Consider the following 20961-nt stretch of genomic DNA (forward strand, 5'->3'; position numbering starts at 1 on the left):
GAGACAGACACAAAAAACTAATTACTGCTTTCTTGGTTCAATGAATGTTGAACCTTCATGAGTTAAAATGCAAAGAGTGTGTGTGTGTGTGTGTGTGTGAACTTACGCTGTCGTACCAACATCGCAGGCTGAGCTGACCACACATGCAGGAGCTGGACGAGCAGTCGTCGGTGCAGCTGCAGTGCTGTGAGACAGTAAACTGTTAGAAGTGGAGGACGCGTCGGCCTGATTTAACGAGATGTGAAGCCTGAGCAGGAAATAGAAGCTGAAAACCTGCATGGAGCAGAGAACGGAGACATATTTCTACTTCAGTCTCACCTGCAGGTGAGTGATGTCCTTGTCGATGTTCAGCGGGGACGTGACGCAGCTGTCTGGGATGTATTTAAAGTTTTCAGGACACGGCTCGTTGTCCACTCCGTTCACACAGCTGATAGGAACTGCCTCGTACCCCCGAGAAATATCCCTGACACAGCAAAAAATCCTTTATAGTCAAAGAACGCCATGTTCAGATACGCCGAGTAAAGACAGGAATCTGATCTGGACTTAATATATTTCTATGAACAGAAGTCATATTATAATTTGTATTTTATGTCAGGAGTCCTGAACCCTGAAAACCTGCAGCTCCTCTCAATGTTAGAGTTTTTTTTTTTTTTTTTTTTTTTTTTTTTTTTAACCTGTCTTGTCCAGCATCGTTGCAAACAGAATGATTGTCTGGCTGCTGTCTGGTGCTGGGCAATTTTACTCTATCAAGCAGGGATTTATACTACATGTATAAAGTCCCTCTTGATGAAAAACTTTATTAAATCAGACTCTTAATGCTGGACTCGACCGGAGGGGACAGAGAGAGAGAGAGAGAAAAGAAAGTAGAGAGAAGAGGGAGGGGAGAGAGAGGGACAGAAAGGGTGTGGGGAGTGCGGGTGGGGACTTGAAACATCATACAAAAGACCATGTAATCCATACTACTTACAACATATATAGCTACGATCATCCTAGCCAGTAGGTCATTACACAACTAGTTGATAATAGTAACAATAATAATAATAAGAGTAAGAGTAATAATAATAATAAGAACAGAAATAATTAAAAAAAGAAACAAAATATGATAATAGATATAAGTGAAACTGCTGTATTCAAGAACACGCGCAGAGAAACCTGTGTGGATGTGTTGGAGAACTCGGCCACACGGCGACGCAAAGACTGTGTGGAGACGTTCAGGAAGGAGTGACCATGCAGAGTGATCATGCAGATGCCACCTCACTTGAACAGAGGCCAGAGTCAGGCCAGCGGTCCCGAGACCCAGGCCACCAGCCCCCCCGCAGGCAACAGATCCCGACCGGTCCACAGAGACGACCACTCGCCTGCCCAGGAAGGCAGCAGCAGGAGACCCCAGCAGGAGCCGCCCCGGCGGGCCGAGGCCAGCAGTCCCCGACCCCCCCGGGCACCGGCCGCCCGGGACAGACGGGGCAGAGGGCCCGGGCCCAGGAGCGCAGGGACACCCCCCCCCCCCCCCCACAGGCCGAGGGCCAGCACGCCACCCAGGGGGACCCGGCCCGCCCAGACGGCCACCACCAGAGGCCAGCCCCACACCCCAGCGCCCAGACGCACACCCCGAGAACCAGTCCTGCCCCCCCCCAGACCAACACACACACACACAAACACACACACTCTCCTTCCACTCCTCCATTTATCCTCCCACGCATACACCATTCAACCCTCACATACTCTGTCCTCCCACACACACACACCATCCTTCCACCATCCATCCTTCCACACACACAACATCCTTCCACCCACACACTCACCATCCTTCCACCATACACTCTCCCACACCTATCCCATCCTCCCACACACACATCATCCCTCCACCACTCATCCTCCCACACATACACCATCCTCCCTCTCACACACCATTCATCCACCTTCACACCTCCATACACACACACACACACACCTTCCTTCCACTACCCATCCTCCCACACATACATCATTCTCCTACACCAAACATCCACCTTCACGTACCCCATCCTCCCACACACACACACCACCCCTCCATCACCCACTCTCCCAAACATACACCACTCCCCCACACCCACACCATCCTCCCTCCCATACACCATCCATCCTCCCGCACACACACCATCCTTCCACCATCCATCCTCCCACACACTCCCCCATCCCTGCACCATACATTCTCCCACACATACCCCATCCTCCCACACATACATCATCCCTCCACCATTCATCCTCCCACACCCACACCACCCCCCCTCCCACACACCACGCATCCACCTCCACACACCCCACCCTCCCACACACCATCCCTCCACCACCCATCCCCCCACACCCACACCACTCTCCCACCCACACACCCCCCCCCAACACACACACAAACACCATCCCCCCACCACCATCCTCCCGCCACCCCACGCCACGGGGGGACAGCCCCAGCCAGGAGGCGAGGAGACACGAGCCAGGCCCCCAACCCCCCACCCCGCCCCCCACTCCCCACCCCCAAAACAGCACCTTCCCCCCAGGGCCAGCAGCCAAAACCCCCCGGGACAGCCCGCCTACGCCCCGGGCCAACGCGACAGGCCACCCGGCCCGCCCCGCCCCCGGGCCATCCATGGAGACAGGGGCGCTTGAAGACCCCATCCCCCCTCCCTCCCCCACTAGTGATGGAATATATTATGTGCTGTTTGCAATTAAAAAAAGAGGGTTAAAATTGGGGGGCAGTAACTGCATTGAGGAGGGGGTGGGGCCACCTGAGCAGTCCCACCCACCTGACCTCGCATGTTCCACCCCCCAAAACGTGTTTGTATGTTGCAAATGTTATTTGTGCTCAGTGACTAAGTGGAATTAAAAGCTGGGAGGCATGCTGCCGCTCGGCGAAGCAACAGGGCCACTATGATGACCCCCCTGCCCCGCCCAGCGCAACAAGCACACCTCCCACAGCCCTACCTGTGTATGTAGTGAAGAGTGGGGGAGGGGAGGGGTCAGGAGATGTAGGTCCAGAGGGGAGTAAGCCTCCCCCCTGGAAGACGACCCGCCAGTGACGTAGGGCGCCCCCGTCCCCCGCCGGCCCCGAAGGGCGTCACAGGCCCGGAGCAGGCACCCCAACCCAGGCACGCCACGAACCCCCCCAGGGGTCAGCCACCAGCCCAAGGGGCCACTTTCCTCTTTCTGAGTGGGAGGGGGGCGAGGCAAAGGAAGGGAACCCCAGGCCCACGCCCCCAACACCCGGCCAGGGCGCCCCCCAGAGGACACGTCCTAACCCTCTGCAAACGCACACACTTTTTTTTTTTTTTTTTTTTTTTTTTAACCCCAGCCACTCACACACCCTCTCACACACCTCTATACACCAACACCTCAATACGTGCACATACCTCCACACACACACTTCACGCACATACCTATAAACACACACACCGGTGCCCACATACACACACACTCTCATACCTCTCCATACACATACACCACTACACACGCACTCACATACATACCTGCATATACACACAAGCACCTCCATACATACTCACGCCTCCACCCACTCCTTCACTCCTCCACACACACCTCGACCTCCACGTGCACATACTCATATATACACACCTTCACACACACCCACACACACATCCCACATAGACCTCCACACACACACCCGCACACCACTCACACACACATACACGCACACACCTAGACCTTCATACACACCCACACACACATACAGCACACACATCCCTCTACACCCACCCACACACCCGCATACCTACAGACACACACACACACACACACCCACCTATATACAAACACACCCCCACCCAGGTTCCGGGGCTGCGACCAAGCACCAGGGCACGGACCAACCCCCGGCACGGCACATCCGGACGGGCCCAGCCCCCCCCAGCAGCGGCAGACCCCCCACCCCCAGGAGAGGGGGGAGACCCGACACCCCAGAGCCCGGGGCCCCCACCCGGCCCACCCCGGGCCCGACCGGCCACCTGGCCAGGGGCCGACGGACACCGACCCAGGCACCCCGGCAGCCACCCCCCACCGCCACGAGGCAGTCCCACCCCGGGGCCCACCCAATGCCGCCCGCCCAGACCGGAACCCCCAGCCGACCCAGCAGCGGAGCGGCCGAGATCCCCACCCAGGAGACAACCGGAGACCCGAAGCCACCAGGGACCCCCCACCCATATCCACCCCCATCCCAGCGAAGCCGCAATCCTCCACCTACATTAGGTGATGTAGCCAGTCACAGGGGACCAGAGGGAATGAAAGTCATCTGATTGGTTCCTGGAGGAGGCAGACATTGTCTCAATGCTGATGTGATCTAACAGGAGATTTCTAAACTGCTGGATAGACAAATTATTCTTATCTTTCCAGTTCACAAGAATAGTTTTCTTTGCGATGCATAAGACTGCGAGGACCAAGTTTATGGAGTGTATTCCTATGTTAGTGTCACCCAGGTCGCCCAGTAGGCAAAGTGTGGGGTTTGCAGAAAAACTGGTTTTAAACCATTTTGAGAGATCTTCACACACCTTAATCCAGAACCTTTGGACAGGTGTGCAGGACCACAGCGCATGGATGTAGCTATCAGAAGTGTTCTTAGAGCAGTGTGGGCAGATATCTGATGGTGAAAGGCCCATCCTGAACATCCTGTGACCTGTATAATGAGTTCTATGGAGAATTTTGAATTGTATTAGTTGTATATTTGAATTCTGAGTCATTTTAAACGTGTTTAAACATATTTGTGACCATCTTTTCTGATCAAAGTTATTAGATAAATCATCTTCCCATTTTGAAGTTGGGAGAGATATCCTGTCTTCTAGCTTTGCAAGTAATCTATATATTTTTGATAATAATTTTGGAGTATTAAGATTCAAGAATTCTGCTATTCTGACAGGAAGCTGCAAGTCTAACTGTACAGGGGTATACTTCTTACATATAATTGATTTTAGTTGGTGGTACTCTAAGAATTTATTGCTGTTGATTCCATACTGTGAGACAATTGTGTTGAAAGATACAAAGTTTCCATTTTCTATTATCTGTCCTAACTGTTGTATTCCTTTAGTCTTCCATTGAGTGAAGTTTATCATCTTTTTGTTCTGCAGGATGTCAGGGTTGTTCCAGATGGGTGTAAGTCTACATGGAAAGAGGGAAGATCTGGTTATCTTACAGAATTCCCACCAAGCCATTAAGGAAAAACGGATGTTAAGGCTTTTAAAGCACTTATATGGTTTAATGGTTGAGCTGATGAACGGCAGGTCAGAGATGACTAAGTCCTCACACAAAGCCTGCTCCACATCTAGCCACGGCTCATCCAGATAACTGGGTTTGAGCCACTTGGAGATGTACTGCAGCCTGTTAGCTATAAAGTAGTTATTAAAGTTTGGTAGGTCCAGTCCTCCTCTATCTTTAGTCTGCTGTAAGGTTTTAAGACTGATACGTGACGGCTTGTTTTTCCAAAGAAACTTGGATATGAAAGAGTCCAGAGATTTAAACCAACTGGTGGAGGGTTTAGTGGGTATCATTGAAAATAAATAATTAACTTTAGGTAGAATCATCATCTTAATGGTGGCAACTCTCCCCATTAGTGAGATGGGTAAGCGCCTCCACCGTAAGAGATCATCTTCTATTGTTTTTAGTAGCTGAACATAGTTTAATTTTGTTAAATCTGATAATCTGGGGGAAATATTTATACCTAAATATCTAATGTTTCCTGTCTGTATTTTGATATTAGGGATGTTTTGTAGGTCACAGTTGATGGACATGGCTGTAGTCTTAGACCAGTTAATAGAATAATCAGATATTGATGAGAACTTATTAATAACTGTGATTGTCTCAGAGAGTGATGTTTGTGAGTTCTGAAGGAAAACTAATATATCATCTGCATAAAGACTTATTTTATGTTCTATGTTTTTGCCCTGGATTCCTTTAATTTCTATATTTTGTCTAATAGCAGCTGCTAACGGCTCTATGAAAATGGCAAAAAGTGAGGGGGAGAGTGGACAGCCCTGTCTGGTGCCTCTCTGTAAGCGAAAGCTTGGAGAAGTTTGATCGTTGGTTTTCACACATGCATTTGGGTTATTATATAATATTTTAATCCACTCTATGAAAGCAGGTCCAAACCCAAATTTGTCTAGTGTTGCAAATAGAAACTTCCAGTTTACCCTGTCGAAGGCTTTTTCTGCATCTAGAGAAATGATTGTGGATTCTAGATTATGTAAAGTAGAGTAATCTATGAGGTTAATTAGTCTACGCGTGTTAGTAGATGAATGTCGACCTTTTATAAAACCTGTCTGGTCCGGATGTATTATAAGAGGGGTTATTTTTTCTATCCTTCTGGCAAGAGCTTTACTAATTATTTTCAGGTCTACATTTATTAAAGATATGGGACGGTAACTGGATGGAAGTGTGGGGTCTTTGCCTGGTTTTAGCAATAGTGTTATATTAGCTAAGTTCATATTTTGCGGTGTTTTTTGTTTTTCCTGTATTTCTAACAACATATTATAAAATGTAGGAGCTAGCGTTGTCCAGAATTCCTTGTAAAATTCTGCTGAGTAACCATCTGGACCCGGGGCTTTATTGTTGGGCATATGTTGGAGAGCTTCGTGGAGTTCATCTACAGTAATAGGTGCATCTAAAGTTATTTTATTTTCATTTTTTAGTTTTGGTAGATTAATGTTGTTTAAAAATTGTTCAATATGTTCATCTGTTGGATTAATCTGTGATTCATATAATGTTTTATAGAAGCTTCTAAACGTGTCATTTATCTTGTCTGAGTCATGGCTGATGTTTCCGTCTTGATCTTTAACAGAGGAGATTGTTGTTTTCTCCTTGTTTGTTTTTAGTTGATTTGCTAAAAACTTTCCAGATTTGTTACTATGTTCAAAGTTCTCCAAGCGAAGTCTTTGCACTAAAAACTGTGTTTTTTTATCTATAATTTCTTTAAGCTGCAATTTAGTTTTCCTTATATTATTCATTGTGTGCTCTTCGGGGGAAATGCGGTAAGCCTCCTCCAATGATTTAATCCTGAGTTCTAATTCTAAAACTCTTGCTGTTTCCTTCTTCTTCTTATGTGAGGAGAAGGAAATTATTTTCCCTCGCATTACTGCTTTTCCTGCTTCCCAAAGGAGACACGCTGAAGTTTCAGGCATGTTATTTTTTTCTATATAAATTGACCATTCTTTTTTAAAATAATCAATAAACTCAGGATCTTTCAATAAAGAGGTGTTAAATCTCCAGCTTTTACCAATCGGTTTATTATTTTTGATTCTCAGAGTGAATGAAACTGGTGCGTGATCGCTAATGCTGATTGGATGTATCTGAGTCTCTGAAATGTCGCCCATTAGTGAATTACTATTTAAAATATAATCTATTCTAGAGAAGGAGTGGTGAACTGAAGAGAAGAAGGTGTATTCTCTTAGTTTAGGATGGTGAGAGCGCCAAGCATCGCAAAGACCAAAATCCTTCATGTACTGTTTGATAGTTTCTGACGACTGCCAGACTCGATGACTACCTGATGTGCTGCAGCGATCTTGTTCAGTCAAGACTACATTAAAATCACCAGCTAGCACTATTCTGTTATCTGAATAATTCTGGAGTGTAGCAAACAGGGAGTGGAAAAAGGAGGGATCATCTGCATTGGGGCCGTACACATTGGTAATACATAATTTGATATTACAAATAGATAATAAAGTTATCAGAAATCTGCCTTCCGGATCCACTACTGTGCTATCTATGTCAAAATTTAGTCTCTTATTAATAAGAGTAGCTACTCCTCTCTGCCTAGAATTATAACAAGCTGAGTAAACATGAGGAAACTGAGCTGTTTTAAGAAGATCTATGGTTGAGTTTGTTAAATGAGTCTCTTGTAGTAAGACAATGTCAGCCTGCAGCTCCTGTAATTTATTAAAGATCTTCAACCTCTTCTCCCTGGAACCGGCTCCATGTACATTCCAACAGACGATTTTTAACATGGTTATTGTGAACGGTTTAATGCTTCATGCGTGTTACTGACGCGTGTGTCTTTGTGCGCCCCTCTTGCGTGTTCGCGCGTGTTTGCATGCAGCCTGATTGCGCGCGTTTGTCCGTATGTTAAATGTCCGTATATGTAGTCTACCTTAATGCGTGTTCTCTCATACAGTAAACGCGAGTGTTTATATGTATCATGTATGGTGCGGCTGTGCGTCCTGACGGTGTTGCGTTTTTTGTTAGAGTTTTTTAACCTGTTAACTTCATTATTTTGGTCTTTGTTCAGCAGTAAATGATTTAAAACCTTGTGAACTGCACCTGAGAGGAAGCTACTGTTTTTCTGTTTTAGGTGATTTAATTTAACTGGTTTGATATGCATCCATGATGAGAATCTCCCGTTCCACCACATCCCAAAGCTGCTCTACTGGACTGAGATCTGGTGGCTGTGGAGGCCGTTGGAGTCCAGTGAACTCATCGTCATGTTCTAGAAAGCAGGTGGAGATGATCTGAGCTTTGTGACATGGTGCATTATCCTGCTGGAAGTAGCATCAGAAGATGCTCCACTGTGGTCATAAAGGGATGGACATGGTCAGCAACAATACTCAGGTAGGCTGTGCTGGTTAAACCAGGCCACGTTGGTACTAAGGGGCCCAAAGTGGAACAAGAAAATCTCCCCCCACCATGACACCAGCAGCAGCCTGAAGCGTTGATCCAAGGCAGGATGGATCCATGTTTTCATGATGTTTCCAGCAGATTCTGAGCCGAGCATCTGAATGTGGAGCTGAAATGGAGACTCATCAGACCAGCAACGTTTCTCCATCTTCTATTGTCCAGTGTTGGTGAGTGTGTGTGAATTGTAGCCTCAGTTTCCTGTTCTTAGCTGGCAGGAGGCACCCGGTGTGTCTTCTGCTGCTGGAGCCCATCTGCTTCCAGGTTGGACGTGTTGTGTGTTCAGAGATGCTGTTCTGCAGACCTTTGGTAGGAACCAGTGCTGATTGGACTTCCTGTTGTCTTTCTATCATCTCCAACCGGTCTTAGAAGATGGTTTTCTGCAGCATGTACACGAATATTGAATATGTGGATATTCTGTTTGTGACTATATGTGACAGGAAAAGCACGGCTGCAGCAGGTCCTTTGTGTATTCTTGTGTTCTGGTGTATTTTCAAAGTTTCTGAGGGAAAATGTGACGAAACCGACAGCTGAACTAACTCCCCACTTCAGGACTCGGTGGCTGAACTGTCCTCTGTGACGATGAGGAGTCTGGGGAGGAAGGCGTGCAGTAAAACTCACCTGCTGAGCAGTCGTTCCCCCTGACAGTCCCGGCCTCTCCTGGCCTCAGTCAGCTTCTTGTTGGTGTTCAGGGCTGTCCACACCTTTGACCCGCAGGGACAACAGTCCAGAGCCGTCCCCCCCTCTTTGTTCCTCTGAGTGATGTCGGCTCCGCGGGACAGAAACAACCTGCAGAAGGGAAAACGGATCTAAACGTGATGGTGTTTAAACGGAGGCCACGAAGGACTAAATCAGATCAGAACTCAGAGAAAATGACGGTTTCTTTCTTTAATAATGAGGGTGGACTGGATGGAAAATCCAGGACATCCCGGTCCTCCGTCCTTTCTTTAAAGCCGATCATGACAGACTTACAGGTTGGCTCAGAAATATTTTAACGGCATCACACGTCTCATTCAGACTCCAACACACCTGGTTCAGGTTACCCGTCTCTCCTCAACAGCTTGATATCGAGCTCTGTCCGAGCATCTCGACCCTTTAATCTGACTCCCGTGTGTCTTAATCAGGAAACATCCAAAACCTGGAGGACTGCGGCGCTCGAGGACCGACTTCGCCCGTCCCTCTGTTAGACTGATGATGATTAACAGAGTCTATGATCCAATGACCTTTGGTCTCTTTAAGAAGAGGCAGCTACACATCAAACAGCTGTAACTTCTCAAACCCTCCTCCCAAAGACAGGCAAAGACCCTCAAATTAAAGCTGAGTCTGCATTTTAAATCCGTCTGGATTCAGCTGTATCTTAAATACGCTGTTAAATGGTTAAAATAATAAAACTGTGTCAGTGTCCAGAACTAATGACTGATGGTCAATTAGTCAGCGACTATTAAAACGACTAGTCGACCAATCAGATTCTGTATCTCATGATTATTATAAATGGATCTTATTTCACTTTCAGGTTTTAAATCTTGCATGAGGGTGTTATATAAGTCCGATGTTCCTCCTCTTTAAATGTTCGAGCGTTGCAGACGTACTTTGGTGGTACACAAGGTCCGCTTTACAAACGTCACATGTGTTTAATTTATTTTATAAGTTTAACGTGAAGTTATTTCAGACATTCGATGTCCTCTGCCGTCGTTTTCTTCCCTAGTCCATCACCATATTTTTCCCCTGGAGGACTTCACTGAGCATGTGCAACTCTCAGCAGAGGTAAAAAAAGAAGACGATGTCTCACTCTGTAGGTTTTTTGTTTTGTTTGTTTGTTTTTGCCGACAATAGACAACGTTGTCGACAACATCGACTAATCGTTGCAGCCCTAATCCAGATTTATACGGACTCAATTGTGTAACACCATCACATCACTGACAAGCTTAAATCATCTGCATTATACCGACATTTCTTTCCTGTATTTACCAGTGACTGATGAATAACTTTATTAAAAGAAAAAAGGGAATATTAAACAAAAATAAACATATTTGGTCTTCGGTACTTTGGTATTGTTAAAATCTAAACTGACATCTGCTGATCTGAGCTCAAATAAATAAAAAGAAGTGTGTAAACACACTCACATGACACACTCCAGGTGGTTCTCTCTGGCGGCGACGTGCAGCGGTGTGTCACCGTGCACGTTGACGGCGTTCAGGTCGCATCGAGCCTCCAGCAGAGCCTGGGCGACGTCATCGCAGCCCGACAGAGCCGCCCAGTGCAGGCAGACGTTCTCCTCCTGCAGGAAAGAGCCAAGCAGCTTTATTTAGAAAAGCCAGAGGACTGAGAGGCTGCTTCACCACAAGACGTGGAATAAACCAACTAATTAAACACAAAGAGAACACAGAGGTCTGTCGTTAGACCGGAACTGACAGCGAAATGGTCAGAAGGTCCAACCAGCAAAACTTCAGCTTAGTCTGGATTCAACATAAAAATAATACGAGACATCCAGACTCTGATGTGGTCTAGGCATCCCGGTAGGTTGTTCTTTGAATTATTGGTATATTTTTGGTAGATTTGGGTAGAATCAGCATAAAAATGGTATTAAATGTCTGTTAAGAATCAAAATAAAGGAAGCATGTACAATGGAAACAATAATGGACCAGGAATTGACCCCTGAGGAACCCCACATGATGGAGGATCTGTGCCAGTTCTACCAGTCAAATCAGACTTAAACCAGTCCAAAATAGTGACTTTAAGACCCACAATTTCTCTGGAAGCATGAAAATTCCTGGTCCATAGTATCAAAACAGCAGCATCACAACTTTACAGTAACCCAGGCCGCCTGGTGAAACTCAGCCGGCTGCCGGTACCGACCTTGTCTTTTATATTAACGTCGGCCCCTTTGGCCAGAAGCAGGTGGACCAGGTCTTTGTGCTTGTACTCGATGGCCCAGGTGATGGGAGTCCACCCTCCATCATCCTGCACAGACACAAGCTGGAAACTCACCAACACGACCTGCCGTCCTCATCAGCAGCAGTTAGTAAACGAGGGATTTTACCTGAAGGTTGATGTATTTGGAAGCCTTGGTGAGCAGATGATGGGTTATGTCATAATGTCCCAGTTTAGCTGCCAGGTGCAGACAGGTAAACCCCAAGATATCCTGGGACGACAGCATGACTCAGCGTTAACACAGCCGTCCACATGACAATGCAGCTTTTCACTTCTCGACTTCACGAGTTAAAACTTGACAGTGAAACAGGAGCAGAAAAGACTTTAACACACATTTAATAAATGTTCCGTCTCTAATACGTCCTCGTCTCTGGAGACAGTTTAGCCTCAAACACAGTGAAGATCATTTAAAATGTTCTCAACTCCAAAATGCATAAAGAGAATATAACTTTATTTGATTTACAGTTAATTTTATTTAGATTTGGGTGAAAATTATATAAAGAGGCAGACACTAAAAACTATTTCCATGTTTCCACTTTTTCCTCATTTCCAGTTATTCCTGCTACTATTTACCTGCTATCCTCACTAAACCAACTCCAGCTCAGCTGCTTTGTGGCGCCACCGTGCATCAGAAACGTCTTCTTGGCTTTATTCCAGCCATAGAGGAGCATTATTTTTCTTCTTTTCACACACACATAGAACTTTCTGCTCACTGGTTGATCTTTGGCTGCTCCTGATTGGACGTTACCGTCAATCTAAGCTCTCTGATTGGTGGAAAGTCTGACAGGAAGTGGCTTCATCATCATGTCCAGGTCTAAATAGAGGTCTCTTAGCAACATAGTAGTGATGGTGATGTTTTTATGGTGAAATGTGATAAATAATGCTGTTATCATGGATCATTGTGGATTTACCAGATAGAGTCTCTGAATAAAACTACATTTAGTGGCTGGATTGTAAAACTCCTGGACGGGATAGAAATGTCTGGAAAACCTCCGTAGATCAGCTAAAGGGTAAAATATCACATTTACCCCTCAGAGACACACACCACCTCTCCTGAAACACTGGTGACAGAAATGATGGCGATCTAACAGTTTTAAGTGTAAACCAGCAGATATTCGAGCACTCCGTCAGTTCAAGATTTTAAGTTTAGTAAAAGAATCTTTTAGTTCAGGTTCTTTTAGGATTCGGAGAGTTTAACCTAACCAACGACCTAATGGCCAGGACAGGAAAAATCAGGTGTAGGACGAGTTGTTTTAAATACTCAGCAGGAGAAGATGATGGTGTGTCTGCTGGTGGAAATCAGGAGTTACCTGGTCCATCTGCTTCCAGGCAGTTTGTTTACAGAATGCTTTTGTTTCCTGAACTGAAATGAAAACTGGGAAAAGAAACTTGTGTTTTCTGGAATGGAAACACTGGAAAAAGAGAGATTTAGTTTTCTTTTTCTATCTGAGAGAAGTCACATGACCAGGAAGTTCTCTGCTCCGTACTCGCTGTGCTGACCTGGATAAACCTTCCAGAAAGAAATATTTCCTGGCTTTGTTTCACCTGTACGGTAAGAAAATGAAAACAACTTTGATGTTTCCACCTGTATCCGTAGAAACCGAGCAGCTGGATTGGTGGTTTCTGGTTGGACAGTTTACGGACGTTTGCTGCTCTTCACCTTGACGTTTGACTCCCAGACATCTACATTAGTGAACCTTTCAGCGGCATTTTTCACCACAAAGAAGGAAGAGAGGAGGTGAGATGGACGCTTGTCAAGCTGAAAGTTGGAGTCTGAAGCATCATGAAGTTGGCTGTTTGAAGCTGCTGATCGCCATGGTAACTGATGCATATTTTACTTGTGATGCTACTGAAGTAAAAAACTGATAAACGTTGGAAACGAGGACGACTACACAAAATCTGAATCTCCCATCACCAGGATGAGACCTTAGTGGAACACGACTGTTATTCTGGAGAAAACAAAGAAACATGAGCTGAAACTGACCTGATGGACCAAACATGAAAAACAGAAACATGAACGGAGTTAATTAATGAGAGAAGAAGAACTTTACATGAGCACAAAGCAGAGAGACAGACTGGAGACAGGCTGGGGACAGGCTGGGGACAGGTTGGAGACAGACTGGGGACCCACCTTGTGGCCAGCAGCAGCTCCGGCTCTCAGCAGGTACGTCACCGTGTCCAGATGTTTGTTTTCACAGGCTGCCATCAGCGGAGTTCTGTGCTCCTCATCAAACATGTCCAGGTTGGCTCCCGCCTGCACACGGAGACAACACGGAGACAACGAAATTGATAACGCACCTATGACAGCTACAGGACTCCTTATTGGTCCTTCCGTTTATTTACAGTGCCTTGCTAAAGTATTCACCCCCTTGGCCTTTTACCAAATTTGTTACATTGCAACCTCTAATTTGAATATTTTTTACAAATCAGAATTTTATTTGATGGATCTGCACAAAATAGTCCAAGTTTTGAAGTGAAATGAGAAATATAAATACAAAAAAGACATTTCAAAAATAAAAAACTGAAAATTTCCATGTGCATAAGTATTCACCCCCTTTGTTATGAAGGCCCTAAAATGCTCTGGTCCAACCAATTACCTTCAGAAGTCACACTATGAGTGAAACAAAGATCACCTGTGTCCAATGTAAGTGTCACATGATCTATCAGTATACATACACCTTTTCTGAAAGGTCTCAGAGGCTGCAACATCTAATGAAGGGGCGCCGCTAACCAAACACCACTATGAAGACCAAAGAACTCTCCAAACAAGTCAGAGACAAAGTTGTTGAGAAGTACAAGTCTGGGTTAGGTTATAAAAAAATATCTAAATCTTTGATGATCTCCAGGAGCACCATAAAATCCATCATCATCAAATGGAAAGAACATGGCACCACAACAAACCTGCCAAGAGAGGGCCTCCCACCAAAACTGACAGACCGGGCAAGGAGGGCATTAATCAGAGAGGCAGCCCAGAGACTGAAGGTAACCCTGGAGGAGCTGCAGAGTTCCACAGCAGAGGCTGGAGTATCTGTCCATAGGACCACAATCAGCCGTACACTCCACAGAGCTGGGCTTTATGGAAGGGTGGCCAGAAGAAAGCCATTACTTTCTGCTAAAAATAAGAAGGCATGTTTTGACTTTGCACAAAGGCACGTGGGAAATTGTCAAAATGTATGGAGAAAGGTGCTCTGGTCAGAGACTAAAATTGAGCTTTTTGGCCATCAAGGAAAACGGTATGTTTAACACATCCCATCGCCCCAAGAACACCATCCCCACGGTGAAACATGGTGGTGGCAGCATCATGCTGTGGGGATGTTTTTCAGCAGCAGGCACTGGGAAACTGGTCCGAGTCGAGGGAAAGATGGATGGTGCTAAATACAGAAGTATTCTTGAGCAAAACCTCTATCAATCTGTCAGTGATCTGAGACTAGGACGGAGGTTCACCTTCCAGCAGGACAATGACCCCAAGCATACTGCTAAAGCAACACTTGAGTGGCTTAAGGAGGAAAATGTAAATGTGTTGGAATGGCCTAGTCAAAGTCCAGACCTCAATCCAATTGAGAATTTGTGGTCAGACTTAAAGATTGCTGTTCATAAGCACAAACCATCAAACCTGAAGGAGCTGGAGCAGTTTTCCCTTGAAGAATGGGCAGAAATCCCAGTGGCAAGATGTGGTAAACTCGTAGAGACTTATCAAAAACGACTTGCAGCTGTGATAGCCGCAAAAGGTGGCTCTACAAAGTACTGACATGGGGGGTGAATACTTATGAACATGACAATTTTCAGTTTTTTATTTTTGAAATGTCTTTTTTGTATTTATATTTCTCATTTCACTTCAAAACTTGGACTATTTTGTGCAGATCCATCAAATAAAATTCTGATTTGTAAAAAATATTCAAATTAAAGGTTGCAATGTAACAAATTCGGTAAAAGGCCAGTAAAATAGAACAGTAGAAATAAAGAACCTGGACCAAACATCTGGCCGGCTCTGACTTCCAGCTGCTGTTTGACTTAAATAGAACAGTAGAAATAAAGAACCTGGACCAAACATCTGGCCGGCTCTGACTTCCAGCTGCTGTTTGATGTAAATAGAACAGTAGAAATAAAGAACCTGGACCAAACATCTGGCCGGCTCTGACTTCCAGCTGCTGTTTGATGTAAATAGAACAGTAGAAATAAAGAACCTGGACCAAACATCTGGCCGACTCTGACTTCCAGCTGCTGTTTGATGTAAATAGAACAGTAGAAATAAAGAACCTGGACCAAACATCTGGCCGGCTCTGACTTCCAGCTGCTGTTTGATGTAAATAGAACAGTAGAAATAAAGAACCTGGACCAAACATCTGGCCGACTCTGACTTCCAGCTGCTGTTTGATGTAAATAGAACAGTAGAAATAAAGAACCTGGACCAAACATCTGGCCGGCTCTGACTTCCAGCTGCTGTTTGACGTAAATAGAACAGTAGAAATAAAGAACCTGGACCAAACATCTGGCCGGCTCTGACTTCCAGCTGCTGTTTGATGTAAATAGAACAGAAGAAATAAAGAACCTGGACCAAACATCTGGCCGGCTCTGACTTCCAGCTGCTGTTTGACTTAAATAGAACAGTAGAAATAAAGAACCTGGACCAAACATCTGGCCGGCTCTGACTTCCAGCTGCTGTTTGATGTAAATAGAACAGTAGAAATAAAGAACCTGGACCAAACATCTGGCCGGCTCTGACTTCCAGCTGCTGTTTGACGTAAATAGAACAGTAGAAATAAAGAACCTGGACCAAACATCTGGCCGGCTCTGACTTCCAGCTGCTGTTTGATGTAAATAGAACAGTAGAAATAAAGAACCTGGACCAAACATCTGGCCGGCTCTGACTTCCAGCTGCTGTTTGACGTAAATAGAACAGTAGAAATAAAGAACCTGGACCAAACATCTGGCCGGCTCTGACTTCCAGCTGCTGTTTGACGTAAATAGAACAGTAGAAATAAAGAACCTGGACCAAACATCTGGCCGGCTCTGACTTCCAGCTGCTGTTTGATGTAAATTGTGTGGATTTTCACTTTCTTTCTCTTTTGAATGGTGTGTGGGTTTACTTTGTGTACGGAATACTACCGCCAGCCAGTCCTGTCACAGTATTCACGTGAAGCGTTTTTTTTCTATCTGTGTAAAGTCTGGTAGTGAGGGGTTGGTCTATTTGCGCATGCGTGCCGAATGCCCGTTTTTCTGCGTTGCCAGAGTTATCGGTGTTGGCTGGTGAGACTGAGCTGGTGAGTTATCTAAAAGTTGTAAGGATATGGTTATTTCCACAAAATGTATAATCTGTATGCTGCCCGTCAAGTGTACGCAGTGTTAATTTTGTGTTCTGTTGTTTGTGTCGTTACAGTTGTTTACCTGAAAGCGACACGGTTACTAAGAGATGTTCGGTGCTATTAGAAAATAGCATCAGCTTGTCAAAATAAACCTGAAGTGAACAAGTAACCTGGCGTTTGAGTGGGACACTGTATCACCAGTTAAACACACCCTATACGGTGGGAGTTATCGGTCTAAAGGTGGTTAGTCCGGTAAAACCGTACAGTAAACAACACCAAGCCGGCCCGCGACGGAGAAGCGGAGGTCGGACAGTGTCAACAACAATCCAGCACTTAGACGGAGCCCGGTGGAACGTTCCGGTGGAACGGGAACCCATCGGACCCGAACCAAAACATCAACGGAGTCGTCTCTTGGTTAGCAACTGTGCTTGAGTGACTTTATCTGTGGTTGTTTAGCGCGACGGCGTAGGATAAGCCGATCGCGAGCAACAGACAGTGTTAGCTTGTTAGTTAACGGCTAGACCGGAAGTTAGCCGCCAGCGCGACGGTGTAAACCGGAAGTACACCAAAACACCATAGAAGAAGAAAAAGGGAATAAACTCCAGCATGGCTGACTGTGGGGAATTAAAGAAAAAGCGGTCCTGTGCTCAAGGGGTGTTCAGTAGGAGGATCAATACCATTACGTTCAACCTGGACCTGTTAACTGAACATGAACTCAGGTCTGCAATGAAGGCTCTCCAAGACAGTTATGAAGAGTTCTGTGATAGCAGTTTTGATTATATTGCCGCTATGGAGGAAGAAGACGCAAGTGGATTTGCGGCGGAGGTAGCTGATGTCACGAAGAAGCTGCATGACTGCCGAACTAAGTACCAAAGCGCGGGGTTGAAAGTAAAAGAGTCGTTATGGTCTCGTTGGGCCTCAGGTCAGTTTGACGGCCTAAAGGCTGACGTGGAAGACGTGTTCGGTCAGGCAGAAGCGCTCCAGACTAGTCACATGACCCAAGAACAACATACTTCTGTGTGTACCGCACTAGAGAGTAGAGTCGACGCTTTAGAGGAGTTTGTGCGGGTCTGGGACCGTTACATTCCAGAAAAGGAACTGAGCACTGTGCGAGCTTGCCTCAAAAGTCACAAGGAGATGAGGAAACTGACTGTGATCTCACTAGAGAACCACATGCGTGAGTGCAGAAGGTCAGCACGCAGTGAACCTAGTAGTCTGGCGAGTAGTGGTGATGAAGAGGACATTGTTGGTGGCAAAAGCGATATTAAACCCAGAGTGGACGATGGGGGGACCGCCTCAGCTGACGAACTCGGTGAACCTCCTGCTGAAACCTGGGGCAGCGGCGTGCTTCAGGACAGTGGGGGGCAAGATGCGGGGGCAAGTCTGTCCGCTGACCAAACAACGGCAGTGAGCGGTGGCGTGCCCGACGGTGTGGTGGATCGCCCTGATGAGACGCAAGAAATCAGCGCCCCTGTCGGGTCTCCGCCAGCGCCCCTGCGGGGTCAGCCAGTTAGCCGGCCTCCGGTCCCTTCGGCCGTGCCTGGCTTCACCAGTATACCGCAGCAAAGACAGACTCATGATGTGCTGCTGACCAACGCTGGTGCGGGACGGAGCACATTCAGGCGTTAATGGGGCCTAGGATTGCTCTCGCACCTTTAAGCCTACCAAAATTCTCTGGAGACCGGAGAAGCTACTGGCGCTGGAAGAGTAATTGGTGTACCCTGCAAGCGTTAGCCGAGCCCACGGGTTCCCCAGAATGTCGGCTCTTCCACCTGTTGGACAGTATCGCTGAACCAGTGAAAAGTGAACTCAGGTTGTCTCATTGCCGCACCGCGGATGAAGTCTTCCGGGTGCTGGAGGATTGCTACGGAGATGTGGCCCAGATAGCGGATGACATCATACTGGAGTTGCAGGAGTTGTCAGGGGTGCGTGACAACCAACCAAGGGAAACACTGCAGCTGATTCGAGCGGTGGAGAGGGCGCTGCTGGACCTTATTGATCTTGGTTGCGAGGATGCCTTAAAAAACCAGTTGGTGGTCCGGTCGATAGAAAGTAAGCTACCGGACAGTTTGAAGGAGAGGTGGCTCGTGTACCGGTGTGATGGATCCAATGAGGTCAACCCCCGTAACCGCTTTGAGAAGTTATGGGGGTTCTTAAAGGATCAAAAGACGATTCTGACTCAGTTGGAGCAGTTGCAAGCGACCAGACGCCCAGGCTCTGTCAGGGCCGGGGAACTGAACCCTCGTGAGAAACCTAAAGAGAAGCCAGGGGATCGGAAGCAAGAGAGGCGTTCGAATACCAGGGCTACAGCGAGCAAAACAGGAGCAGAGTCCCCACGAAACTCCTGCAGCGCGTGTGGTGAGGGGGGGCACGCTGGGCGTTTGTACCGCTGTAAGTTGTTCAAAAAGGCCAACCCGTCAGAACGGAGGGCTTTTGTAAAGAGGGCAAGAGCTTGCCCTAAGTGTCTTGATCTCCATGGGGGTGAGGGTCCGTGTAGTCAGGGCTTCCTGTGCCGTAAAGAGGAATGCAAAAGGGGGGGGTGCGCTTTCGGACCACCATTTCTTTCTGTGTCTTAAGGCCCCGGTAAAAAGCGACTCCTCCTCCGTAGGGGTTGGGGGAGAAGCAAGGCGTGAGCCCCGTGGCCCGACCGAGGAGCAGGAAGCTGTGTTTGCCGGCCTAGGTCTAACTCCGGGGCAGCTAGAAGCCGTCCGGAAAGCCTGCACTAACCAAGTAACTTCAACGGTATGTGCTGGGAATGGGCTAGTGGCCGAGGGTGACCCCAAGGAGCACCCAGTTCTGATGATGTTAGTGGACGTCACAACCAAAAGGGGGGATTGGGTAGGCGCTCTCATAGACCTAGCTTCTGACACCAATTATATTACTCATCAAGCGGCTGAGAGGCTTGGGTTAACCGGTGAGCCGATCAGACTGATGGTGTATGGTGTGGGCGGCATGGAAGTGAAGGTAGAGACAAAGAGATACCGTGTGAGTTTAAAAGTAGCCACAAAGCACGGAAGGTGGCGACTCCACGAGATGGTCTGCTATGGGCTAGAAGAGATCGCCAGGGTGGACCATGCAGTAGACCCTGAACGACTGGGGAAGTTCTTCCCGAGTTATGTCAGACCGGGGGAGTTAATTCGCCCGAAGAGGGTTGAGCTGCTCATTAGTACCAGGGAGGGTCGTCTCGCCCCCCAACGGATGGCGAGATGCGGGGATTTGGTGTTGTGGGATGGTCCGCTTGGTAAGACTGTCAGCGGCGCGCACCCAGATCTCTTCGAAGACATTGAGTTGACTGTGCGCCATTCCTCAACTCATTTCGCATGCTCCATGAGGGCAGAGTCTAAGAGGGTCGAGGTCATCTGTGACCATCGCTCTGGGTCCGGGGATGGTGTCGTAGTTGGGAACACAGCCACGAGTAGTGCCGAGATCGTTAAGTGGCTTCAGTGGGACAGCATTGGTGCTGCTTGCAGCCCTGCATGTGGTGGTTGCCGTTGTGGGAGGTGCGCCCCTGGTGGTAAGGAGATGTCCCTCGCGGATGAGAAAGAATTGGAGGTAATTAGGGGCGGACTTACCTTTAAGTTAAGTGACAGTCATAGTGACAAGCCCCACTGGGATGCCAAATAACCCTGGAAGGAGGACCCTGTCACCCTGCCTAACAACCGCAGGGCTGTTGAGGCGGCGTTCCTTAAGGCGGAGAGGCGCCTCGAGAAGGATCCAATGTGGAAACAGGCGTACGCCAGGCAGGTGCACGACATGGTCGGCAGGGGGGCCGCAGTTAAACTGTCCAAAGCTGTATTGGACGGGTGGAATGGTGCTGTTTGGTGGGTGAACCATCTGACTGCGCCTAACCCGCACTCGCTCTCTACTCCCGTGAGGCTTGTCTGGGACAGTAGCCAGGAGTATAAGGGCGTGAGCCTGAATGGCATCTTACTTAAAGGTCCAGATGTCTTAAACCCCATCCGGGCGGTGCTGCTCCGCTTCCGGGAAGGGGAGCATGCGGCAATCGGTGACGTGTCTAAAATGTACAACTCGGTGTGGTTGGAGGAGCAGGAAATGCACGTCCACCGCTTCCTGTGGCGAGACTCTCCCG

At 47.3% G+C, this 20961-nt stretch overlaps 1 protein-coding gene across 1 annotated transcript in view; it reads right to left on the reverse strand.

The window, feature by feature from the left end:
- LOC121648642 (histone-lysine N-methyltransferase EHMT1-like) overlaps positions 1–20961 on the reverse strand; it is a 39296-nt gene that overhangs the window by 6446 nt on the left and 11889 nt on the right. The window contains exons 12-18 of the mRNA XM_041998881.1: positions 13700–13822; positions 11678–11779; positions 11494–11598; positions 10761–10915; positions 9259–9426; positions 319–463; positions 107–184 (exon numbers count right to left, since the gene is read on the reverse strand). Of these exons, the coding sequence (XP_041854815.1) occupies positions 107–184; positions 319–463; positions 9259–9426; positions 10761–10915; positions 11494–11598; positions 11678–11779; positions 13700–13822 (876 nt within the window). The remainder of the gene's footprint in view (positions 1–106; positions 185–318; positions 464–9258; positions 9427–10760; positions 10916–11493; positions 11599–11677; positions 11780–13699; positions 13823–20961) is intronic.

The sequence above is a fragment of the Melanotaenia boesemani genome, chromosome 11 (assembly GCF_017639745.1).
Source record: "Melanotaenia boesemani isolate fMelBoe1 chromosome 11, fMelBoe1.pri, whole genome shotgun sequence".
Taxonomy (NCBI): domain Eukaryota; kingdom Metazoa; phylum Chordata; class Actinopteri; order Atheriniformes; family Melanotaeniidae; genus Melanotaenia; species Melanotaenia boesemani.